Source organism: Plutella xylostella, chromosome 9, assembly GCF_932276165.1.
Source record: "Plutella xylostella chromosome 9, ilPluXylo3.1, whole genome shotgun sequence".
NCBI classification, from domain to species: domain Eukaryota; kingdom Metazoa; phylum Arthropoda; class Insecta; order Lepidoptera; family Plutellidae; genus Plutella; species Plutella xylostella.
The window spans coordinates 11,494,149-11,521,521 of NC_063989.1; the positions used below are offsets into that span (position 1 = coordinate 11,494,149).

At 38.9% G+C, this 27,373-nt stretch overlaps 1 protein-coding gene across 1 annotated transcript in view; it reads right to left on the reverse strand.

The window, feature by feature from the left end:
* Positions 1 to 274: 274 nt before the first annotated feature.
* Positions 275 to 27,373, reverse strand: part of LOC105392130 (acid sphingomyelinase-like phosphodiesterase 3a) — a 35,948-nt gene continuing 8,849 nt past the window's right edge. The window contains exons 2-9 of the mRNA XM_048622968.1: positions 21,195 to 21,263; positions 19,641 to 19,800; positions 18,487 to 18,686; positions 16,877 to 17,034; positions 10,384 to 10,558; positions 5,251 to 5,363; positions 4,606 to 4,787; positions 275 to 1,381 (exon numbers count right to left, since the gene is read on the reverse strand). Of these exons, the coding sequence (XP_048478925.1) occupies positions 1,135 to 1,381; positions 4,606 to 4,787; positions 5,251 to 5,363; positions 10,384 to 10,558; positions 16,877 to 17,034; positions 18,487 to 18,686; positions 19,641 to 19,800; positions 21,195 to 21,263 (1,304 nt within the window). The 3' untranslated portion in view covers positions 275 to 1,134. The remainder of the gene's footprint in view (positions 1,382 to 4,605; positions 4,788 to 5,250; positions 5,364 to 10,383; positions 10,559 to 16,876; positions 17,035 to 18,486; positions 18,687 to 19,640; positions 19,801 to 21,194; positions 21,264 to 27,373) is intronic.

Sequence of the window (27,373 nt, forward strand, 5' to 3'; positions counted from 1 at the left end):
TACCGAAATAGTTAAGCAAATCAGAATCAGCATGTAGGTACAAATTATATGCGACAAGTACGCGAATAAAGCAATGTGCGTAATAGCAATGTATATTTTCAAGAACGATTCAGTAATTCCCAACTTGAAAGTATACGCGATTAGTACGCACAAATCGTGTATATTTTCAAGTCAAATAATATTTTTTTTCACTTGAAACTATACAGTGCTAGTACACTATGGGTGCGTTCTGGCCTTGTATAGTTTCAAAACACGCATACATTTATTTATAGATATTTAGGTAGGTATTTTTGTAAGAAATTAACAGCATTATTGATGATTTTCTTAGAAGCCTACATTAAAATTTCATAAAAAAATTAATAAAATGCATACATCCAAAATTTCCAAAACACATCAACTAAGTCAATTTGCAATGTATCTATCGATAATTCGCGATCCGGCTAGCTAGGGGCTGCATAATTTATCGCCATTTTGATGTTTGTCAATTTTGTCATAGATTGAACCGCAATTTATTACAGAATAGCTCAAATTCCAATGTTGATGATATCAAGTATTCATGGAAATAAAATTAGTAATAATTATTTATGCATTTCTTATTAGGCCTTAAGTTAAACAATAAATGCTACTTTTCCCAACCAACCAGCTTTCAAAAAACTATAAGTAGTAAATATAACATCGAATAATACTGTATCCATTTAACTTTCTATTAGACTAGAACGAACTTTGGTACTGGCATTGTTAACTATCACACTTTTAAAATTATAAAACAACAAATAACTTAACTCACCATTTAGCACAGCGCATAAGTTCTGTAGTGAGAGTTCGTTTAACCCACAGAAAAAAAACTAAATAAGTACTCGTACCTAAGAGGATATTTGAAATTTAAGAATGTCATATTATTTGTCCATGTGAGATTTAATCTAACAAAATCATTTCAAATCCTACTTTGCATTGTTGTTAAATTTTCTCATCTCCATTAGCCATTAGTTGTTTCAAGCCCCTTCCTTTTGGACTATAAATAGCACGACTAAAACAAAACTAACAACTCACAAATTAGGTTAAACTTTCCCAATTATCCCGCCCGCACGGGAACGTCCCACGACACTCCACCGTAGAACCACTGTACCGGCAGCATTAATGCATTACACAGTGCAAATATTTTTCCAAGCAAATTGCCAGCAGGACGATAAGGGTTAGCACTATGTTGTTGAGAGGAGCGACGAGCGGAGCGGAATCGCCGGCGGCGGCGAGCGCGCTGGCGGCGGCCTCCACGCACTGCCGGTAGGACAGGTGCTCCAGGCAAGTGATGGCGCAGTAGTGCTGGTGGGCACACGCCCCGTCGCACGCCTCGCTCGAGCCCGAGTGGAACGCTCGTAGGTACCTGCGGACAAGCGGGAAGTCAGAAAGAAAGAAACATTTATTTTACAACAACAAAATACAACAAAAAATACTGAAAATCATATAAAACAACAACAAGATACCGACAATAATACAATACAAGATAAACAAACCAAACAAAGGATGTTGTCAAAAGGCTCAAAAAGGCACCAGCTCAGCAAGTGCTGTGCCAATAAGGCCACAGTCGTTTTCGGCTGGCCTCAAAAGGTATATGGAACGAAGAAGAATGAGAAAGAGATGGAAGAATTGATAAGATCTGGGGACGGGAGGTGTTTGAGAGGTCAACAATTCTATAGCGATAGAATGAACGTTATGATTTCCTTGGTGTTTTCGTCTATCACAATACAGATTGTTGCAAAAAGGAAACTGTAGTCACAAATAGTCACAATTTCAAAATTCGCGAAAAAAAATGATTCATTTTCCATAGAAACTTAGTTGGTCACGTGACTTTTCCTATGGAGATTTTTTTTTTCGCGAATTTTGAATTTCTGATTTTAGTTTCGGGCTTAGATATACCATGCTGCACATGCTGGTTTCGGCCCTTTTTGCAACACCCTGTATATTCCTGGCTCGCGGCCGGTGGTCGAACCCGGACCCTAGGGTCAGGTTCACTAACCATTGTGCCATCCAGCCGTCGTGATAGGACATGTTTATAATTGAAATAAGAAATAAAAGCTGATTATCTCTAATTACCTACTTCTAAGAGCAGTTAACTGCTAGTTTTATCCTGTAAACGGAATATAGGTACTCATACGTACCATAATGATATCATTATTATTAATTGAGCCGGCTCAGAGACGGCACTTTGCTTTCCTCTGTTGTTAGGTACTGTATACATACTCTATCGTACTAAATTTATGAAAACTAAAACGATAGTCATGAAAACTAAAATGGATCCCGAAATTCTCGAATAATTATTTAAACCGATGTGAATATCTCCCTCGCAGTGCAGCGTGGCAATGCTGCCAGCGTCATGGGAACCTTTGGGTCGGGTGCGTCCTGGGGCGGGCTATTTTAATTATTTAACTTGACGAAGGATGTTTGCTGACTTCTTTATTTTTTAAATGGACGAAGCATGTCGCGGATGAAATTATGTAATTTTATATTTTAATGACGAAACCTGTGGTGGATTTTTTTATATGGAATTGTTAATTTTAATTTGGTCTTGCATGAATAAATATATTTTATAACTCAATAAAAAAAAAAAAAAAAATTAATTAGGTATTTAAACAAACTTTATTAGGCTCATAGGTCATCTCTCTATGTTATTTTGTTTTTATTTGAAAAATACGGTGTAGTTATGTACTGTGTAGTTGTATAGTGCGTAGTCTATGTAATAGCTACGGCTTAAAATTTTCAATAGCGACCAGCTTCTCTAATTGAGTCAGACTCGTGCAAATGTTACAACAATGGACTTCAGTGAAGTTTAATTAGCTATACTGAAAGCGTTTACAGACTTCCTACCTAATTGGAGAAGTAAACATTATTGAAAATTATACATTTTGGTATTGTCGAATTTCGGAACTGAATTAATTTGTTGCCTATTGTCCGGCCGAACAATGTAGAATAAGAGGAGCTTACAAGAGAACAGATACTTCATAGCCAGCGTTTTGAAGCTGAATTTTGTTTCATGAAATATTATTATTATGTCGATTTTCCCTAATGTGTAACTATATACCTAGCAACCTAACACCCCAATATTCAGATAAAAAATATTCGTGTTTATTGACTCGTAATCTGTATTTGAACAAATCAGCCAAGTACGTATTTGCGCTCTGTTAGTTACTTAAATATAGAGGTATTATTTAATATTAGAATCATTAAACGTAATTTAACGTACAGTCAGCGATAGAGGAGTTCCAAGACCAATCCAGCGTAAACATTTTTTTGTTTTAAAAAATTACCTATGGTACCTACCTACTTAATTAAAAAATATTTTTTGATTTATATATCTTCCAACTATGAGTCTGTTTGCGCTGGGTGGCCCAATATATTTTTTGTTGACTGTACTTTTTCGATATCGTGATAAATACCTCACTCGACATTTTTGTACATTATAGCTGCTGAAATATTTCACAGCGCGATGCGACATGCTCAGAGGGACTCTCAATACATCGAATACCGACTCAGTGAAGCATTCACTGTACGTCCGGCGAGCTACCGTGAGTGGACAGTCGGGAACGAAATTGCAAAACGTCATAGCTCGTGTGTCCATTATAAATATCAGGTATGGATATGGATCCCAACTCAGCGATTCATAGGTCCACTTATATAAGTGGCGACGATAAAACATCAGAATCTAAGAGAACACAGTTTTCAATGAGTAATGCAGGTTGATAATACCGCGCTCTGGAAACGCTTTTTCTCGTGTCGTCGATGTCACTATAGCTCCAAATAAGAGCTCGGCTGATTGCCTAGGATTCTGCTGATATGTTATAAGGTTCATGTGATAACAAGTCATTCGAGGAGGCTTTTTCCCCGCACCCTTTTGAAACGCTACCACACCCAAATACCTGCTACACTCACGGGCAATGAAAAAGTACTACTCACAAAATGCCGATACCAAACAACTCAATTTTTTTCAAACATTTAATTTAAGTTATGAACAAAATATTATTACCGTTTATAGTTGGTAATATCCTAATGCTCTGTTAAATGTACATCAATGTTGCAGGAGGGGTCAGTAAGCTAGCTTTTTTCCGTTTATGAGTAAATTAGTGCTTTTCTCAGTGGAACCTTTTCATTGCCCGTGAGTGTATCGTAACCAACGTTTAGAATCACTAAATTACTAAGCAATAACTTAAATAGATCGGGTAAATAAATGTTGGACAGATAAGCAATATAAACCTGCTTGCTTGCTTATCATCACATCATCATCATCACGACCCATCACGTCCACACTGCTGGGGTACGGGTCTCCGTGCAATGAATGAATGCTTGCATATGGTAAATTGGCAGTAGATATATCCTAGGACTGTTTACAAGTGATCATATATACTTATGTACTTACTGAATACCATAGTCTCGTGCGGCGTATACCAGCGTATAAGGCTACCGAACCTTTTTATGGTCCTTCGACCCGGATGAAGACTTATATAGTAATGTGTTGGTGGTGGTTAGGTCAATTGGCAGTAGGTGTGCCCTGTGACTGTTAGTAGGTACCTATGTCTTGCGACTGTTAGTATGGTGTTATATACAGTGACTTACTTATTAAACGTCATGGTCTCGTGCGGCGCATACCGCAGGCGGTCGGCCAGCGCGTGCAGCGAGGCGGGGGAGATGTCGGGCAGCGCGTAGTGCGTCGTCATGTTGTACTCGGTCACCCACTCGGCGGTGCCGGCGCGGTTCGCCGCTGTGAGGTCTAGGGAGTACTGGGTGTAGTCTAGCACCTGGAATAAAGGTGGGGGTTAGTACAGGTAGGAACAGGGTACAGCTACCGTACCACCACCGATACAATTAGAAATTAACGATCCATAAGCAGCGTCGCTCACCTGTCAAACATCTCTCAGATCCATACAAGTAACACAGACAAGCGAGCGCTGCTGATTTAATAATTGGTACCTAATGTTCGGTGGAGGTAACCCCACTGTAGACCAAAACAGTAGCGTCACGTGTCAACATTATGGTTGTCTGCTACTCAAAATTTAACCAGTTGGCAGGGGGTTCACCCACATATTGGTTGTGATGCGGAGACTAATAACTGGCAAGCGTGGAATAGAAGGTCGCCAGTGCGCATGACCGAAAACCTTAGACATGTAGCTGTTAGCGGTTTGATGAGGAAGGGCGATGGTAGAATTATAGAATTATGAAGGCGCTGGTGATAATATATTATGTCAGTCAAATGAATATTACCTTCCCAGTGTTGGTGTCAAACTTGTACAGTCTGAGTCTTGGGTTGGTGGCGCTGGCGGGCCCGGCGTAGGGGCTCACCGAGGGGGCCAGCAGCGCCCACGACACGGGCTGGTCTGTGGAGGAAGAGACACTTTAGTTGTAGCCTGCCAGTAGTAAAGTTAAAGTCAAAATGCTTTTATTTTATTTTATTTATTAAGTTCAGCAACATCAGTTACATTATACAATCGCTGTTTTAAAACTAGACTTAAAACTAAATGCACTGATAATTATAGGTGTACTTACACTACATGTAAAATTAAGGCTTATTCTAAACTGGCATACTTACTTATTAACTTACTTACAACGTACTTTTTCTAAAGTGTTAACAATTTAGGTTATGGAATTAATGTTCTAAACCAACAGCAATTTGCATCTAGTTTTGTAACCTTTCGTACAAAATTTTACGGATTTTGTTCATTGTATAAATTCATTTATTCGTTCATTGGAAGTCTTTAAACCGATTTCGAACACAGGTCGGTCGTAGTAAGGATAATATGGCTAGGTGGGGATTCACGGATGCACAAAATTTGAACTGCTTGTGTGAAGCGCCACAAACTATGGTGCACCTCACTTCATGCCCCGCGTGTCCCTACACCTGTACGCGGGAAGAGCTCATGACCGCTACTAGCGGTGCAGTATCAGTGGCCCAGTTCTGGGCATGTATTATTTAGCGACTTTGTTGGTTTGTCGTCGACACGATAAGAAGAAGATTGTATAAATATAAAATTTTCTGATGAACGTAATTTATTTACAAACTACTCTCCGTTCGGAAAAGGGAGCTTTGTCGTTTGTTGAAGTCAGTAGCACAGGGTGAAGTGCAGGGTGTTTCAAAATGGTATATTGAGCTGAAAGACTAATCGTTTCTCTGAAATTCGTGAAAATAGGTAAGTCTACTCTCCATAGTAGGTAAAAAGTCACGTTTAGAAAGAGTCGCGCTGAGTAAATAAATTTTATGAAGAGTATAAAGTTATGTTTGAATAAGAACAATTATTATATTTAATTTTAAATTATCTATTCCTCTCCTCCTATTTACCTACCTATACTATGAATAAACATGGTATCAATTTCGTGGACCGCAAGGTTAGAAATTATTTTGTGGGTTATCTGGATTATGTTCAATACGGATTAAATACGGGTCGTGACTCCTAGAACCCACACCGAATACTTGGAATTACCACCAAATACTCAACTGCGATGTAAGTATACATATTGGAGGCTAGGCAGGTAGGTCTTCCTATCCTATTCAATTAATGTGTTGAGACATAATAACTATTTATGTATAATTATTTTCCTTGTGACTCTGCCTCGTCTGGAAACAATGAAAGTTTGTGTCGGCGACCAATATTTTTAAGAATCCGTACGTATATATATGTATAGGTATAAACACATAGTACACGTCAAACTTAGAACCCTCATATTTATCCATCACCAAACAAAATATTTCAGACAAAACGACAAATAAACTTTTCACTACTTAATAATAATAATAATAAATAATAAATTTCTTTATTAGATTCGAAAAAGAGTACAAGTTAGTAAAACTAAGATCCCTAGCTCCCCCACTAGGATACCCTGTGTTGGGGGCGCCAGTCTCTTTCGTTCTTAATACATTGTAACAGAGTTAAATAAGGTATAAGTGAGACTTATCAAAGAAATAAATAAGCAATACTGTAGTTAACTTAGAGTTGTACATAGTTTTTGTATCTTATCATCTTAATTTATAGTTATTATTTGATGTTTGTGTATGGGTTGTGTGTGTGTGTGTGTGTGTGTGTGTGTGTGTGTGTGTGTGTGTGTGTGTGTGTGTGTGTGTGTGTGTGTGTGTGTGTGTGTGTGTGTGTGTGTGTGTGAGTGTATATGTGTGTGCGAGTTACAGAGAGTGCGTGAGTGTGAGTATGTGAGAAGAGTTTGAATATGTTAGTGCATGTAAAGTATATGTAATGTAAGTTTGAGTTTGAGGGTGTGTTTATTACTGTGCGTGGGGATAATGAATTGAAAGATTCACTTTAGAGGAACAAGAATTCGTTCAGTTTGAAAATAATTAAGTCCTAATAACCACTTTTTCAGTTTTTTCTTGCAAGTGTATCTGGTGCAAGTCAAAATTTTTAGTTTTATATCTGCAATACTATAGAGGAATGGTCCTCGGATGCATGGTGCACGCCTAGCAAAAGCTGTGCGCGTGTGAGGCACCAGCCATACATTTTGTCTTTTCCTTCTTGACAAAACATTTAATGTAAATAGAGCATTTCTATGGTACCTTAGGACAGTCGACAAAATGTATAGCTGCCTGACATTGAGCACTTCACAGTCATGGTACAGATGCTCGGTCGGATATCTAAAAGGCTTCCTATATGCCACCTTCAGAACGAAACGTTGAGCACGTTCAGCAGCTACCATGTAACTAACTCCAGCACCGCCCCACACTACTATGCAATACGTTAAGATAGATTGGACTAAAGCAGTATACGTAAGCCGGATAAGGTCTTTGTTAGCTATCATTTTAAGTTGCTTGAAGCAGAAGGTAAGTTTTCGTATCCGTCCTCGCACTGCCTCAATTTGTTTGTCCCAGACGAGTCTATCATCCAGCACCACACCCAGGTATTTTAAGTAGGAGACTCTTTCTAGTTGAGGGCAATTGCAAGGCGAACCGGCTCTGTCGCGGCTACATTGGTGGATTTTAATATTTATAGTTTTAGTAGGGGCTGTCCGCTCTGTTATGTGAAAAGCTAGGTATTTGGTCTTGGTAGCATTGAGTGTCAGCAGGTTACACTGAAGCCAAGTTGCAATCCGTCGCATACCCAATTCAGTTAAGGCAACGACATCTTCCCATGAGTGCCCATGAAATATAACAGCCGTGTCGTCAGCAAATGAAAATGTTGTAGCATTTGGGAGACTGATTTGGTTGAGGTCGTTGATGTAGAGGAGGAAAAGAGTTGGACCTAGCACACTGCCCTGTGGTACTCCAAAACCTATCGTTTTAAGTTCGCTGAAGGTGTTATTTATGCCGATTCTTTGCTTCCTATCCGAGAGGTATGATCTGAACCAGTCCAGTGCTAAACCTTGAATTCCATAGGATGCCATTTTTTTTAGTAGAATTGGTCGAGACACAGTGTCGAATGCCTTGGCGAGGTCAAGGAAGACGCCAACGCACCTTTCACCTGAGTCCAATTTCTTAGCGACATGATCTACTAGGTTGGCTACAGCGTCTTCCGTTGACCTTCCTCGGCGGAACCCAAATTGGTGATCATGTAGGAGTGATTCTTTTTCTAGAAACTTCAGCAACTGGTTGTTAACGACTTTCTCGAGGATCTTAGACAAGGATGTAAGTAGAGAAATCGGCCTATAATTGGTCACATCATTCTTGTCGCCAGACTTATATATTGGGCATACGTTGGCCATCTTTAAATTAGCAGGCACCACACCAGAAGAGAGACTGAGGTTTATTATGAAAGCTATTGGTCTAGACAAATAGCATGAACAAGTCTTAAGCAACCTATTAGATACATTATCCCATCCAGGAGCAGAGTTATGTTTCAGGTTACTTATGATCTTTTCAACTTCGACATGATCAGTGGGACCTAAGAAAAACGATTTGGTTGAAGAAGATTTGATGTTAATATTATTGGCGAGCTCATGTTCTGTAATGTTATTAATTTTTAATATTTTGTCTGCTAAATCTTGGCCAATAGTTGAAAAATAAGAATTTACTTTGTTAAGCGAATCTTGTTGATTGTCACATATGTTGAGTAGGTTTGTATTGGGCATATTAGAACGTTTAAGATGGCAGATCGATTTTATTGCCTTCCATGTTTTCTTACTATCTCCCTTACACTGTTGAAGCAATTTCTCGTCATATGCATTCTTAAGGTTTTGAAGTAAGTTGTTGCAAAAATTCCTATACATTTTATATTTAGTTTTAATTTCATCGTTACTTGATTTTTTTCTTGCTTTGGAGTGAAGCTCATTTCTTTTTTTGATGCATTTAAGTAAGCCATTTGTTATCCACGGTTGTCTGATGAACTTGGAGTTTTTAATCTCGGTGTGTGAAGTATGTTTTTCAATTAGTAAGTTTAATTTTTCAGTTAACACATTTTCAGCAAGAGCGGCATCTGTGTGACTATACAAGTCCTCCCAGTCTATAGTGGAAATGTCAGTCGCGAGATTGTCGTAATTGACTTTAGTCATTGTTTTGGTCAAGCCACCATGTTTTACAGGTCCCTTGTCAATGCCAAGTATGATAGAATCATGATCGGTTATGCTAGAACCACAGACAACAGCAGTGCATTTCCGCCGTGTTTTGACTAGAAAGTGATCTAAGCAAGTCTTCCCATGAGTAGGAATGGTGTGACTTGGTACAAATCCATAATGCCCAGCCATGTTTAGATAGTGTTCCGCCCTTGCATCCGTACTATCCTCACATATATTCAGGTTCATATCACCAGCTATGACTACGGTTTCAGTGGACACACTTTTAATTAAGGATTCGAGCGATGATACAAATGCATCAGTGCAGCATATCGATGGAGATCTATAAATAGCTATAATCGTTAGTTCCTGGTTAATCTGTATTGTAAGACAATTAGCACCGTTAAACTACTTCTTGTGTCGATGGCAACTAGTTGTCACCGGCAGACACAAAGTACAAAACCCCCCCACCATTATCATACACGACCCGGAACGTGTCCTCGTGCAGGTGTCCGAAGAACTGTCCGGCGATGCCCCGGGCGAAGCGCCGCACGGTGCGCAGGTAGCGCGCGTTGTCTTCAGGCGAGTACGCGCGGTGTATGTACACCTGCAGGGCTAGCACGGGGCGCAGGTAAGTTGTGACAAAAAAAACGGATGAGCGCGATGCAAAAATATGTCACGTCTTAAATGCGCCCCGTACAAGCCCTTCTGAAGGGCTAGCACGAGGCGCAGGTAAGACGTGACAAAAAAAAGTCGCGCTCGCTATTAAAGAGCGCCATGAGAGTGAGCGCGATTAAAAACTTTTGTCACGTCTTAAATGCGTCAAGTTCTAGCCCTAAAACTTTTGTCACGTCTTAATGGCGCCCTGTGCTACTAACCCTGGCGACAATAGTACCCAAATCCACCCACCATTATCATACACAACCCGGAACGTGTCCTCGTGCAGGTGTCCGAAGAACTGTCCGGCGATGCCCCGGGCGAAGCGCCGCACGGTGCGCAGGTAGCGCGCGTTGTCTTCAGGCGAGTACGCGCGGTGGCCGGGCCGCGCGGCCGGGCCTGGTGGCGCGTGGCCCACTATGTATACCTGCGGGGAATAAGGTTTTTACTGTAACCTGTGTATTCCTAGAATTAATTGCTTACAACATAGTAAGGTCGCGTCGTAGTCGCAAGGGAACGCCGGTCATGAAAATGGAAAACTACATGATGCAACGCACTGATAGGGTCCCACCCTAAGGCTACGTCCCCACAGGCAGGTTTGCTTAGCGCCTAGCGAGTCACTAGCTCAACGAACATTATAGAATCTTAATCGCATTGATACACGGCCGTTCACGAAGAATCTATATACCTAATATATATATGTCGCAGGCAACTGGTTTAATCTCCTGTTTGATTGAACCACTAGCCCGTTCATTGGATGGCGCTATTCAGTTGTATGACTAAAGGACAACTCGTCAAGTCGTTGATTGTAACGTTCGACGTCTTGACTGAACGTCATTCAGCGAAGTCGTTGAATGGGATATAGTATAGCAACTTTGTAATGTCTGGTTAGGGTGAACATCACCAGCCAAGAGTCAACAAAAAGACTATGTTACAAAGCTCTTATCTCACAAATTAACCAAACAATAACAATAAACGTTCCTTCATATTGTTGTTCATAATTATCCAGTTTCGCCACTTTTTTTCTTTGAAACTATCCGCCCGCGGCTTAATAGTAGGTAAATCCATGTTGTCACACTATTTTAACACAAATAACGCACTTTAAAGCTAATTTATTTGCAAAAAACTAACAATATAGGTGCTTTTTGTGTCAGCTGTTAGCTGTTAGACGCCATATTTGTTTTATTCACCACCTGACTGATTTTAAGTCAGCTAACTAGTTGGACGTTTTGTGACGCTTGTACAATCAACGTTCGGCCTAGTCATACAACTGAACAGCGCCATCCAATGAACGGGCTAGTGGTTCAATCAAACAGGAGATTAAACCAGTTGCCTGCGACATATATAGAACGTCGTTTTTCTGAGCTCACTTTGTGAGCAAACCTCCTGCCTGTGCGGATGTAGCCTTACAGTTTACAAGAGTTTACATAGCGTCAATATGAGACACAAATAAATGTTAACTATTTTTTATTATGTGAGTGCGAGTTCCAAAAGTTCGATTTAGATTTCTCGTACTACCTATGTTCCAGAAAATAGAACCAAACTAGTACTTAAACATAAAATACATTCTTAAAAAAAGATGTTAATATAGTAACATAGTAACTAGCTCATAATTATAGCGAATGATAGCTCTTTGTCAGATATCAATAGTTGGGTCAATAGTTCGGTAAATTACCGTGTGATTAGTCGTTATTGGTGGAAATTACTTCGCAATAGCCGATTTCAATTAAGACAAGGATTGATACAGTTCGGTGCTTCTAGTCCACTAATAAGCCCTTTCGGACATATTGTGGTTCGTAAATTACACTGTAGGTATAATAATATTGCAAATGCTGTATAGTAATCCAAAAACAAGGGGGAAAACTTTGTTGATCACGTGTCTATTTGATATCGGAAGTAGATTTTTTAGTTACTTTCTTAGGCCCGGGTCTCCTATTTACTCCGTAGGTCGCGTCAAGTGTCACCGCCGTAGGCCGCGTCACGATACTCACTACTTCTACACGCCAACGTCGGCGTGTGAGGGAGACCGCATTAGTACATTTCTATAGTGAGCATCGTGACGCGGCCTACGGCGGTGACACTTGACGCGACCTACGGAGTAAATAGGAGACCCGGGCCTTACATCGTCGCGACGTTGGAGTAGGTAGTCTTGATCTGCATTTAGGGTGTCTTGCACCAAACAAAGATTTAAACCTATTTAAATCTTTTGCTGCGTTGCTCTGACACTATACTGTCAAAGCAAGCAAGCAACAGATTTAAATACGTTTAAATATTTGGTTCAAGTCACTCTTAAGTAGCATTAATTTTACCAGTTTTTCCTAACCACACTGGCTAAATAAAAGTAGAGCTATATTTTCCCTAAATTAGTTTGTTGTGTGCTGACACTGGCGACATCTGCCTACGGTTTATGAAACCTAGGGGTCACTCTATATAACGAAAAACTAAGTTTCACCGCTCTGGACAAGTCACATTCTCATTGTATTAAACGTGCCAATCGCACGATAGCCCTCGTTAATTCGTTTTCCGTCAGTATACAATGTGTTGTTTTTCGGACCCGACAAACTTTAACTTTAAAAACCCCCATATGTGGGGTCAAATCTCAATGTTCTAGAAATGGCAAGCATTTTAAAGTTGCTTTGAACTTTTTTTATGTAGGTACCTTTTAAGCAGTTGTGGATATTTTTATTGGGTAGAGATCACTTTTTGCGGATAAAAGCATTTTATTTCATGTCCGTAAGGCGTTTAAATCTCGAGATATGATTTTCTATAAAGAAGAAGAAAATCTAATTTAAGTTAGGTACTTAGACCCCCACATGGGGGTTTTTTCTCGATGAAATTACTCGTAGAATCCACCCTTAAATTTTGCCGGGTCCGAAAAACAACACACTGTAGAGTAACGCTCCTGGCGTGTTCAATGCGGGAAATTACCTTCACTTACATCACATGCTAGCTTTTTTTCCTCGAAAATATAGTTCACGCTTGTGTAAGCTCGCTAACCTTCAACGAGGTTGAAACAAGAAACCAGATATGTGTTATAATGTGACGTTAATCAAAATGGATGACCGAAATTGATGATTTGATTGCAAATTGGTTAAACTTTGTTTTCTGTCCATCTTTTATGAGGTCAAGTAAAACTCATCCATGTTATATATTTATTTCTTATACTTGTGCAATAAAGAATTATTATATAAATAAATATATCCGTATATAAATCAGAGCGGCTGTTAAAGCGTTTCAGGCTGTCTTCTCATAATTGTCAGGCCATTAAACAATACAGCCTGAAAGTCTTAGTGCCTAAATGAGCAGTCGGCTAGCGGCTAGCGGCTAAGCTAGGTTATAGGCTGGCCACTGGCCAAGTGGAGAATAAACCGAGCTGTCAGGAGCCCTCTGGCGGGGACTTGCGGAACTAACGTTAATTATTGCCCGCTATTCGAATCTAGGACTCTGCCGGCACGCAAAGAAATCATTTACTTGTCTAGAGAGCTCTCGATTTATTCTTGAATTCTGTGTAAGGAATTTGTAATGAGAGATAATGTAGGTTTATAGATAGATAGATAAATTATAATTCTTTTTTTATTGCCACATAGCAATGTCCATAAAAATACCTATAAGTACCTACAACATAGACGGTAGAATTAGTGGCCTTATTCGGACTCATAATAATTGTATAATAATATACCATAAGTACACGGAAACCCAAATGCTGTGATAACACAATAGGGAAAGTACCTGACCGTGTGTGCTGAAGTAAATACTGTGCATAAGGTTTTTTTACGGCGATTCCAACCAAAGCGTTTTGGATGTGCCGTTTTTTTTTACACGACGACGGTTGCTCAAATGAAACGCGATAGAGCAGTGGTAAAGCGACGCGCTTCGATACGACTAGGATACTAAATCCTGGCTTTACTGTATGTATCTATATAGTATATCTACACGAGTGTTTGTGAAATACAAACAAACAACACTGCACCGGTAAAGCAAACACTGGCGATGTTTAAATTGGATTATTGCTCAATTTCGACATGGGAATAGATATTGGGCACTTTCATTAATCTTCATTACGTGTTTAAAGCCTCGACTAAATTATTAGCGGAATATCCGAATTCAAAAACCTATTTAATATTTTGTAGATACGCCCGTAAACGAAGAAAATAAAGTTATAAACTTACTATATTCGAAAGGCTGCACTGATTTTGATGACTATGCACTTACACTAACTTACTTTTAATAATCTCATAAAAGTTATCGTTGGCGTTCCATAAAGTAAATCTCTCCAACTACAGAAACCAGAAACACATCCAAATTATGCGTTTGACAAATAAATCGAAAGCTTTTTGTACGTACTCTTTTCCCTTAGGACTTTGTTTTATTTTCAGAATTAGAATATTAAATTACGAAATAATTAAATAAGAAAGACAGCCAAAAAGCTTTTTCACTGTTTAGTAAATTACTTAGCGGCCATCCGACGCAAATTGCCAAGAAGACGAAAAACCAACTGTAAAGAGCCTTAAAGACATTATACCGAGTGAAATATTGTCAGTGACCGAGTCATAGCTAGGTCAATGCATTATTATATGGTGCTGGATCACTAAACAACACAAACATCCAGTCATTTACGGTTTAGCCATAATCTCCACGAGCCGCTGAAAATCGGTCTTTAATAAATCCATCATTATGAAAATATTAGAAAATTTATAATATAGGCTAGTGTTGAGAAAATATTGTATACCCTCGAAATCCTAAATTAAATCTGATTCCGTGTTATCTTTATCGACATAGATAAAACCCGTTTAATGTACGCAATCACATCACTATATTTAACGTGAATCGCGATAATAAATAAAGGTATTAGTTTCAATGTTGTCATGATGTCGAGAGGCTATATTAGGTTCACTGAGAAACTTCCATCCTGTAAATGTGGTCACAAGCGGCGTATTCTTGAAAATGATTTTTCTCGTAAATCTGTGGCGTGGCTCGATTAGATTAACGAGTTTCTAATCTATAATTTATAGCGGGAACACCGGCCGGGCCGCGTGTTTCCTGCTTCCCGTTCACTTACAACTGTCCCGTCCCACCACACTTAGAACCAACGAAACTAAACCTTATTCATGGAGGCTAAAAGACGTTGATACAAAAATAGTAGGCTTAGCCCCTGTTCCACAATGTCTGGTTAGTGGCTACCTGACGGATAAAATACATGCTGTCACCGTCTAAAAAATAATAACAGAAAGTGACAGTATGTATTTTATCCGTCAGGTAGCCACTAACCAGACATTGTGGAACAGACCCTTAGAGGAAGGGACAACAGCGGTTTCTTGAAGTTTCAGTCCATTCCTTATCCTCCTTCTAGTAATAGATCTGGTCAAGTTGCAGTATTCATGGGTCACAGGTTTAGGTTTAGTTTATTGGTGGTCGGTAATGCAGATTTCAGTAGAATTTATAATAAACTATTCCAGTATTTATGTTGTGTAATATGAACGCTATCAATACATATTTTATCTTTGTTTATTGTTAACACACAAATACATAAGCCATCAAATTGTAACAATTTCCATAATACATACATACAATATACAATACAGAGACTCTAGCAAACTAGCTTTTTCAATTAATTACTTTCTTAGTATATTAGTGCTTCAAGCATTCCTCAATCATTACCCTACCATCCACTGCTGGACATAGGCCTCCCGAGGTCTCCATTAGCATTCCATTGCCGATCTACTAATATATTTCCAGCTACCCCCGTGCACTATATTACGTCACGCACAGTGAGGCCCTGGCACGTAGCCGATGCGTTATTTATCGAACCTCGTACCTCGCTGATGCTCAGGTAGAGTAATAGATAACACACCATAATAAACACCCTCGCTTTTAGTGGCCGAGGGAGGGACGGGGCGCAATCACGAATCACTGATGTTTCAATGTTTTTTTTGCTGTTTCAAAACTCGTTCCTTTTACTTCATAATTACCTATAAGGATTTTTATCGTTACAAGAACTCTACGCGTCGAGTTTTATAGTCCCAAGGATCAGACATTCTCACAGGGTTTTTTTTTCATTCCCTGTAAAACATTCTGAGCACTAACAGTTCATTGGCCAATCGACTCTAACTGAATCGTTTCAGACTCTCTTCAAGTACTGAGGCATACTTTCAACATAGCCTACCAGTCTGCCATATCCCGGATGAACGAAAATTGCGGCTTAGACTCCCATTCATGGTTGAACCGTCTAGCGTGACTACCAACACGACTCCATTATAAATAATCCGTAGTCTTACGCTTGGATATCGTATCCGCCTCCCAAAGGGCACGCACCGTGTCTGATTATAATTGAACAATTTTCCAGACTCTTCGCTCGCACCAGCGGCGGCGGCGGCGGCGGAGAAATTTATAGCCTCCTCAATAAAAAACTGCCGGTGAGGAAGGAGGTTTTAACTAAAGGTAGTTTATTCAAGTCTTACGTTACTTTTACAGTTAGTTTTCAGTTGTTTCTAATGTGTGCATTAGAAACAACTTCTATAAGTCGTTTGCGTTTTTGATTGTACGATTGTAAGTATCCATATCTAATAACCTCCTTATATAATCTATCGTCTAGGTCAACAAATCCTTTTCGCATCAGGATATTTCCTAGAGCTGAACTAGCAAAGAGTGGGCGCAATTCTAGTTTACTAAATGCGCGATGTCACGCGCTCTCTTCAATGTAACAACAAATATCTTCCAGTTTATTTTCATGCATGTACAAACTCACCATCTCATTATTATCCTGTGCCTTCTCCAGCACGGCGCTGAGCCAGGCCCACTGCTTGCCGGCGGCGGGCGAGCTCGCGTCGCGTCCCGAGAACAGGTTGGTGTTGAGGGCCACGATGCGCAGCTTGCTGTGGGACTGCTCTATGGTGTAGTAGCCACCTGGGAGGGGGGGGATTCGGTTAGGAAAATCCTATTGTTTCAAACATTGCCATAATATAAGAAATTATAATAAATAAATATATGGGGACATCTCACACACGGCCATCCCACCCCAAGCTAGGCAGAACCTTTGTTATGGGTACAACTCATATTGTATCTACACAAATACATAGATATGTAGATAATAATATAGGTACATACTAAATATAAATATCAACACCCAAGACCCGAGTACAAATATCTGCCCCAGCCGGGAATCGAACCCGGGACCTTCGGCATAGCAGTCAGGGTCACTAACCACTACATCATTTAGCCGTCTATATACAAGCGGTAACTCAGGGGGTCATTCAATCTTTACAGCAACTTTAGTTTTATTTGCTAACGCTGAGTTGCAGAAAGAAACTTTAAGCTAATGTCGTCATTAAATCTATGTCTGTCTCTTTCTCTCCGTATACTGTCAAAGCAAGGCAGGTATACATTTAAGGTCAGCATTAGCTTAAAGTTCCTTTCTGCAACTCAGCGTAAGTCACCTACTTTCGGCTTATTAAGAATACAATTTTTGTAATGTGTAATACTCTGTACAGGGTGGGATTTGATCAGTAACATTCCAGAGCTACTTACAACATAGGAATTACACCAATAATCCTTATCCACTCCTAATCGCAAACACCCGATCCATACATGCATTAGCAGATCCATTAAATAAATATCAAATATCCATTAAATAATAAACTAAATTAGTTAACCAAAAAAAGTGTTAAACAACTTAAATAAATAAAACATTTCCTGAAATAGTTAGCATCAAAATGGGAGGACACACAGATGCCCATACCTATAATATTCCTGTTCGGTCGAGGCTAAAAAGGGATTCCATTGGTTAACTCTGGTTTATATTAATCAACAACTTTGTAAAATTAGTAAAAAGTTACAAACTTTGTTGCGTGTGGTTATTGTTTATCCTGCATTGTTTTGCTTTTACAATTTATGGGTGGAATTAATCACTTTCAATACAACTCGGTATTGTGGCTTACCTTTTTGTTTTATTTGCTATACAGAATATATTTCAAAGGATTATTATAAATGGAAGTCCTGTAAGTGTATGAATGAGTAGAAATATAAACATTTATCATAATATAGGTATTCAGTGAAACAGGCTTCCAACCAACTTCCATTTGATTGTATATTAGAATATCATTGGGTTCTGAAGCACAATTTTTTGTCGCAGTATAGGATCGATGTAGAGTGATAATCTGATATTATGCGATTAAGTACGGTAATATATGTTCTTAGTAGAAATACCCTCCCGTTTTAAATTTCAATTTTCAAATCTAATTTAGTCAAACCAAATCAAAAGTAGACATAGGTACCTACGTAAAACACAAAAACAGCCAAAATATCCAACTTCATAATCTCACAGTACCAGGCAAACATGTAGTTACAAAGCTCTCTCACCAATCTTAAACGTCTGCAGCGCTTCGAGCGGCAGCCAATGCATCCACAGGTTGGTGAGGTTCTCGGAGGGCGCGGGGTCGAGGTGGCCCAGCACCGGGAACACGAAGTGAGAGCTGAACGTCCGGCTGAGAAGCTCCGTCATGTTCCTGATCGCCTGGTACCGCTCGAGCTCCGTCGTTGACCGCGCCACTGTTATGTCTCTGCGGGAAAGTCAGGGGTATTGGTTATTGGGAAATAAGTTTAGTGGGGTACGGTTTAATTTCATTAGATGCCAGTGAATTATAAAAATGCTTGAATTTTCTAGATTCGCTGAATAAAACAATAGCAAACAGTTTCTTTGGGTTGGGTATATTACGAAATGAAACACTGTTACTAAGACGCTAGTACTAGAGTATGCAAAGATAGGCTTGTGCCATCATTCTGGTATATGTAGTATACAAGACCCAAAACATAACTATGGGATATATTGGCCACTTAGAAGGGTCACGAGAAAGAATAAAGAAAACAAAGGTCACATAATTCTCTGGTGGAGCTCGATCTGTCCCCATTGTCACGAGACTGCTGCAGATCACGACAGATACATTTATCCCGGAAAATTCCCAAAAAAAATACAATTCTGCGCAATTTATTGGCCTAAATTACCTATTGTTGTGTGTAGAAAATACGTTACACGTTCAACGCATGGTCATGTTCGTTTTACTTTGCTATTCTAATGCTATGTTTTTAGTTTATCCAGCTTGTGGTATTTGCATTGTTTTTTTTTATCGGGTACTCATTGTGCAAATATATGGATAGACTCATGAATGATACGAGTTCAATACCACCGTAGATAGAGTCCAAAGAGGTATGGTCTGTGGAACAGCCCACAACTAGCGACTATGGCTGAGTACTCTGCACGTCAGCGCAAAGCTGTTGATACTGTTTTTAAGAAAGGACATAATTTCGATGCTCATAAATTGCAATTGTACGAATTACGATATATTTTAGTTCGCTAGTTATAGGGCGCCTCGCTAGTCGCTTACCATGTATCAATGCGGCCGTTCATGAAGATTCTAGAACCTTCGTTTTACTGAGCTCTTGGTGACTCGTTAGGCGCTATGCAAGCCTCCTGTCCGTGCATAGGGAGTATAAAAGTCAGTAACTCTAAGTCTCACCCAGTCCACAGCACAAACTCGACGTTCTCCGCATGCCGGGTCCTCATGTGCTTGGCAGCCGACTCTATCAGCTCAAGGGGGCTGTCGCACGCGAAGTCTCCGAACCGGCCCACTGTCCGGTGGTGGCCCGAGCTGCCGCGCTCGTCCGCCCGCCGACAGTCTGTGGAGAAGGGCTGCGTGTGAGAGGCTGAGGTTTTGTGTTCCATGGGAGAGGATGAGGCTAGTGGGAGATTTATGTTTGATGAGTGAAATGGAAGGCGAAGGCGGAGGTAAGTATTGTGTACAGTTCGGTCCATACAACTTGATAGTTATGACGTTGATGGCGATTACACTTTTGTACTTTGGGAAACTAACCAACAGACCCTCTTGTACGGGTTTTGCTATTAATTAAAACGAAAAAACGTTTACGTTTTCTCCTGTCTTGAATTTGAACGGAACTATATACTGCTAGATGAAGACGCTCCGGTTAGGCACCCGTATGGTAAATACAGAGCCAACAATTTGCGCATCTTGTAAAAAGTGTACTATTAAGATTTACACTGTATTTCTAGTATAGGTTTAAGCTGAACTTTTTTAAGTGGTCTTAAATATATACTTTATTAACGTTTAGAGATACATTTTTTTAAATAAATAAAAATAATAAATCTATTGTTTTTCCTAGACTGGTTTTTCTTTTATTTTCATGTCACATAAGTACCCTGGTTAGTACCTACCTATTTATGTTTAATTTAAATAAAATAGCCATTTTCTTTTCAGCAAAAGACAGCCTCTTTGTTTTGCGTGGCCCGTCGTCGTGTACAATACAATACATGCAGCGTTCATTTGGCACGGTGCCACGACTCTTCTGCACAGATATATTATTGCTCTTTTTGTCAGTAAATGTATTAAAATGAATGGAAATTGCCATGTTTGTGGAAATAACTGAAAGGTTCTAAAGTCACGATAATTATGAAATGTGATATTGAAAAAGCCACTTCCAGATTTTCTTGTCTCAATCTGAACAACTTTTGATTACATATTTACCCCTGAGTCACCCCCTTTTTGTTTGTCACCTATTTACAGAAGACTCTGTAGAAATTCAAAATAATTATGGCTACAAATACAATTTGAGAGATTCGGGTCATACCACCGAACTATAGTAATTCACTGTCATTTGTAGAGTAAAAAAAAATAGGGTGAAATGTCAATTTTTATTTACATACAGGGTATTAAAAAGCTCTATAGTACGCCTAAAGGGAAGTCAGTACTCAGGTGGTCATTCTGAATAATCTTGTCTGACTTGGAAATTCGTTAACACCCTGTAGAATGGAAACGGTATACGCCACCTAGAGAAATTATAGTCAAACTTTACAATTACAATATTAGTAGAAATAAAAGCTTACATATAAAAGTTTCTTGGCGTGGCGTCGCGATTTCTGCAACTAAATGCCGTTTCGTGTTCTCCCACCGGAAACCATTCATTTAATTTCCGCACTCTTAAAGTGGAGCACGCGAAAAGCGTATTTAAATTCAAAGAATTAATATATACAACAAAGGTGATAATTTTGTACCTACGTCTTCTTGTGTCCCCTTTCGATGTGTACAGAGGGTCGTAGTGGAAATCCGTGATGTGCCAGAAGTAACCTGAAACAAATAGTACCTATTAGTTTTGATTTGGTTATGTTTTGCATCGTACGCATCGCATTCAGTATATGTACATTACTTGTATAGAAATTCACACAAGTGCGTTCACACACTTCATCGGCATTGCCAATGCAATATCTCCATAAATTTATGACAATCAGTTTGATGCAAAATACGTGTACACGATGCCGATAGGTGGAGACTGCTGCGCGAGACACGACTATTTCTCGTTGTATTAAACGTGCCGATTGTACAACAGCTCTCGAACAATGGTTTTTCGTCAGTATAGAGTAACCTTCCTGTAAAGGCTACGAGCTTGCTTTGACCCACAATTATTCCCTCATTAATCTTTTTCGAATAATTACACTATCACTTGTTAGATCAGAGGTCGTGAATTACATTTAAATAAATTACCGGTGGCTATTATGTATATCAAGCGTTCAATAGAAGCCCGTATTAGCTTTAGGGATTTGCAAAAACTTGTGATTAATGAGACGTCCGATGAATGCGGGTAGCTGATCGACGCGACGGGAAGCTATAGGTATTACTACTAGGAAAGATGTATACAAGTAGGTATACAATTAAATACAAAGACACAACCATAGCAGTGCCAACGCAATGATACGCTCAAGAGCAATAATAATTAATAATAATAGACCTTTATTTCAGACAAAGTAGTCCATAGTAAGGGTAAGTAACAATGTACAACTATCTTAATACTAAGTTAAATTATGACTAGTTTGAAAGGGTTCCAGTGACACTAGCACCAAATTACTCCTAAACGGAAAAGACTAGGGGCCACTTGCACCAACATATTAAATCTAGATTTAGAGTCAAATTTTATTTGGACTGACGTTTCTTAAATCGAGATTAGACACTGAATCACTAGCCTTTGCCTGCAACTGGCCCTAGGCACCTAGGGCCACTTGCAGAAACATATTAAATCTAGATTTAGTGTCAAATCTCGATTTAAGAAACGTCAGTCCATATAAATTTATGACATAAATTATTATTAGTTTAAATACAAAGACACATCGTTAGGTAGTGCCAATGCCATATAGCAGCAGTCGTATTGGTTTTCTTTTTCAAAACCAAACCTACTCCTTCCCAAAAGTTGCATCAGAATGAAGCAGTAATCCAGTGATACTGATGTATCCAAATTTTTGTCTTCTCAAGTATAAAAAAAATATCTTCATTAAGCAAACCCCAAGTGTTTCCGGATCGCTCGGCTGCAAAATTAATTTCATTACATCCCCAATCACTTCAGGTAACGTCGTCAAAATCATTTAAATCCATTTGAATTCGAGATTAAGATCAGATCCACGAATGCATATTAAATGTACAGTAGGACTAAGGTAAACATGAACTCGTTGAAATCGCACTTGTGTTCATCGTACTGTGATTAGGAGTAATAAAACAAGTATTTAGTAGTATAAGAAGAGTAGTACGTACGTAGATGAGTTAATCAATTAAGACCTGATTTCAGAATAAAGCTATTCCAAGAATAAGGTACTTATAGTTGAGTCAGTGTGACGTTATTTACTCTACTCTCGATTAAATAGACGAATTGGTCTCGGAATAGCTAGTATACTATAATATAATTCAATGGTGAAATCGGGCCTAAATTCTATAAAATATTATTAATCCCATAATGAAATTACTGTAACTACTCTATTGCCAATAACTCATACTAGTTAAAGCAGTGTTTTTCAACCTGTGGGTCGCGACCCCCTGGGGGGTCGCGAAGCTTCTGTAGGGGGGTCGCCAGAGGTCGAAAAAACTGGGTACTTTAGTGAAAAAATACTATAAAGACAATTAATTTAATTAATATTTCTATTAGATAGATCAGCGATCATAGGCATTTTACTCCACCCTTGCGAGCATGGATTTTTATAGCAAAGCAAACTACTACTAAATCTGGCCAAAATCTGTAGTTTTCCCGAGAAATCTTTTGTTGATACCTACATACAGAAGAAGAATACAATTAGCTCGAGTCTACTCTTACTTCATCTTGCCTCTCATCGTAAATTATTATCCCATCAAAAACAATACTTGTCAAAAAAACCAAGTCTCGTAACTCAGTTGTTCTACGGTAAAAAGTTGTGAGATCCATGTAATACCAAGTCTTATCCACGCACTTATCTCAATCTTAAAAATCTTTAATGTTTTATATAAATATATTGACTCGACCATCGCATGGAAACACGTGTTAATTAAATTATTTAGTGCGATGACCAAGTCAAATATTTTAGTTTTCCCTTGATTACTAAACACTACTTATATTCCAAATTTGAAGCTTCTAGGTCTGCTAGAAGTGCCTTAAAATTTTTATGATCGGTGAGTGAGTGAGTCAGTGACAAAATTAAGAAATTTTAATAACCCGTTATAATTCTTAAACTACTGGTTCAAATTGAATGAAATTTGAAATATACCGTGTCTTTACAATGCCTGCATGGTTAGTGAAAATTCAGTCTTCTAGTTTTATCCACAACGAAGTTATGGGGGTCGAAAATGGCCTGAATTGCTTCGAGAAAAGGATGGTACGGCCGTGCCGCTTTTTTGCTAGAAATTAGAGAAGGTTTTTTGATAGATTTTTTGGTTCAGGTCATTTTTGCTTCCAATGTGTGCAGAAAATAATACGTAGGTAATAATATAAAATGTATTAATATATAATGGTTTTCAAAAATACGTATAAATTAACAACTCTTCCCAGATTTTTCAAAGTGAATCCAGAGGCTGATAATAATAACAGAATTAAATTATTCAGGGTGTTGCAAAAAGGGTATTTTTTCCGCAAGTTTTGAAATAAAATTCTGATTTCATTTCGGGCTTAGATATACCATCAAAAAAAAAAAAAAAAAATTGGCCACTTTATACATACCTACATGTTAATAAAAACCGAAGGGTCAAGGGGGTCGCGAAATATTTTTTAATACCAGGGGGGTCGCGTCATGAAAAAGGTTGAAAAACACTGAGTTAAAGGTATGAAACTCTGTATTCTTATGTGTGTACGGTGGCCTACGCCTAAAAGTATACAGGCGGAGTTTTTAAAATAGCGATCCCTGATGATGAAGGGACCAGCTACATCTGTTATAAATCCGGGGACGTGTTGTGTGTGATGTGTGTAGCAGTGGTGTTTATGTGGATGTGCTTGAGCAGCATGTGAGCTTGAGATCGCTATTTTAAAAACTCTGCCTGTATACTTTTAGGCGCAGGCCACCGTACACACGGCAACGTTAAATGGTTGGCAGTGCACACTAACGTCCGTAGTGTATGTGTGTGTCGGCGACGTCGACGTTATTTAGTTCTGGGCAACCCACACACGGATATTGTAAGCATGTAGTTGGGCCAGTGACAATTGATTCATTGTTTTTATGATATCAAGCAAAATTTTGCAACGCCTTGTAATAGATTGAATGGCTCAGTTGGTATGATACCAGACTTTCATTAATCGGTATGGGGGTTCAAATCCCACTGAACTCAGATTCCTTTTTTGTTTTTTTTTAAAGATTTAATTTATTTTTTAAGATGGTTAATAATAGTATTGTAGTATATACGAATAAAAGCAACACAGAAAGTAAATGAAACAAGTTATTAAGTGTTAAAATTACCAAATTTATTCTTGCCGTAACATAAACATTAAGGATGTTACGTTTTTGTTGTTTTTCGTTTTAAAACATAGTTGTAGTTTATATTAATAAGGGAAATTTTCAATTAGCAGTTTTACATCATAATAAACATCAGAAAAGGATGGACTGGCTGTTTTACTAAAGTAAATAGGCAAGTCATTAGTTATATGAATCAACATGTTAATTAGCTAGAAATAAGATAACTTATTCCAACCTCAGTAACAATAACATCATTAACACATTGGCTTACCCATAATTGTAAATCATCACGACCCATTACGTCCCCACTGCTGGGGCACGGGTCTCCTTCCAATGAAGGAAGGGTTTAGGCCTAGTCCACCACGCTGGCCAAGTGCGGGTTGGTGGACCCCAACACAAGCAAGCTTGTGCTGAGAGAGTTGTCGGGTAAGTGGGCAACCCGACTGTCAGATGTTTTCAAGCCGCCCGAAGGCCTCTGACTAGGCTTAACGACTGCTGCCGAAGCAGCAACCGGGACCCACGGCTTAACGTGCCGTCCGAAGCACGGAAGCGTCCAGAAAAGCACCACTTGAAATTGGTCACCCATCCAATGGCTGACCGTGTCAGTTGTTGCTTAACCTCAGCGATCAGTTACGATCACTGAGGCCCGCTCGACTACGGACGCTTATTGTAAATAATGATAAGTATTTAACAAAATAACTAAAATCTTATACAAATGGAAAAATAAAAATTACTGAGCTAACCCCAATAACTATAATTTTCACCACTTTTTCGCCATAATATTTACGAACTTACGTCCATCCTTGTCTGACTTAAAGGACTTTTCATCACTAAATATCACCACATTGTTGCACCAATCAAAGTTTAAAATAGTCAGTCGCAAAACGCACTCTTTTTCGACGATGCTGATCGGTTAGAGCAATTTTCTTTGCCGGCCTCCGACACCGCAACCCAGCAGCACGCAAGAACCCGTACGGTTTGTAGGGATAGAGGATAGATTATGTGTTGTGGCCGTAGAACGGGTGCTGCAGTACGGATCAGCGCTATGTGCAGCTACGATTTCTCGATGGCGTGGTGATGCATCCGTATAGACGACTACTGTCTACATGTCCCGAATCTGCGTATCGGTGAACCCATAATTGAACAGTTCTCCTCTGCAAACAAAAAAAACAAATACTTAGCTTATACAAATACAAATATTCTAACAGTCAAATAAAATATTTGCAATTCTATGTTACTTACCGTTAAACGTCTTGCAATTTCACTAATTGTAATGTTTTGTTCATATAAATACGATTATCTCCGCCTTTTTGAACATGGTTAAGATGACTTTCCATAGTGACTGCGAAGAGTAATTAATTAAATTGACAAATCACAAAGTGAATCACTTTGCAGACGCAGAGGTGAATTGTCACTAAAACTAAAAACAAATTTCGTTTATTCATATTGTATGAGGGTAGAATGGTTTTAATTCTCAAATGAAGAACGAATCATATATTTTTGGCGAAGAGAAATAGTCGACAGCTATGCAGCTTGTAGTCATTTGTCAGTTTCAAATATATTAATTTTATACTCAACAGCGTTTAAATTAACACAAAATTTCAATTAAGTTAAATAAAAATAACCATCTGTGGACTCGAACTCACGACCTATGTTTCATTAGTCTAACATTCTACCAATGAGCTACGAAGTGTATAGACGAGGCAGTGAAATTTTGCTTCACGTCAATTTTATAACTATTTCACTAACACTACCGGTTGATATTTTTATGTCACAGCTGGTATACGGGCGGGGCGTTTGCCTACGCGCAAACTCGTTTGTGCTGTTGTGTGTGTGTGTGTGTGTGGTTTGTTACTGGTGTGTAAACCGATTTCTGCGTTTATGCACACATAGACAACGTTAGTGTGCACACATACACTACGTTAGTGTGCCCTGCCAACCTTTTGAGGTTGCCGTGTGTACATATTATTTATAAAAATAAATATAAAACATTTCGCTCGTATTCTCGAGTGCAAAAAAATCCAATATTTTTTCCTGAGCGACCCGCTGCCTTGATTGGACAGCTGAGTGGCGCCGCGCGGAATGTCCTTTTAATAAATTTCAACCTATTATATACTTACTTATATACCTACATTCTATATATATAGGCATAGTAATAATTCAAGTAAAGGAAGGCTTCACAATAATCGTGATAAGAATAAATCAAAGTGAATATTAATTTCGGGCCGACGCCCTACAACAATTCGCCTTTTCTAAAGACTCTTAGCAACGACGTCGGGATTCTATTGTCCTTTCATATTTTTTGAGAAAATCATTTTATAAACGCCTTTTCCGTCGTGTTAAATACCTTTAAGCTGGCAAACAACCCTCCATTCTGCCTAGCGCCAGATTTCATCATTATTAGATTACTGGTGCCGGCGCGCGGAGCTACGAAATTACAAGTGAAAAGGTTGCCTCCTGAAGGTGACAAATATGAACTTTTGTACATAACAGTCAGGATAA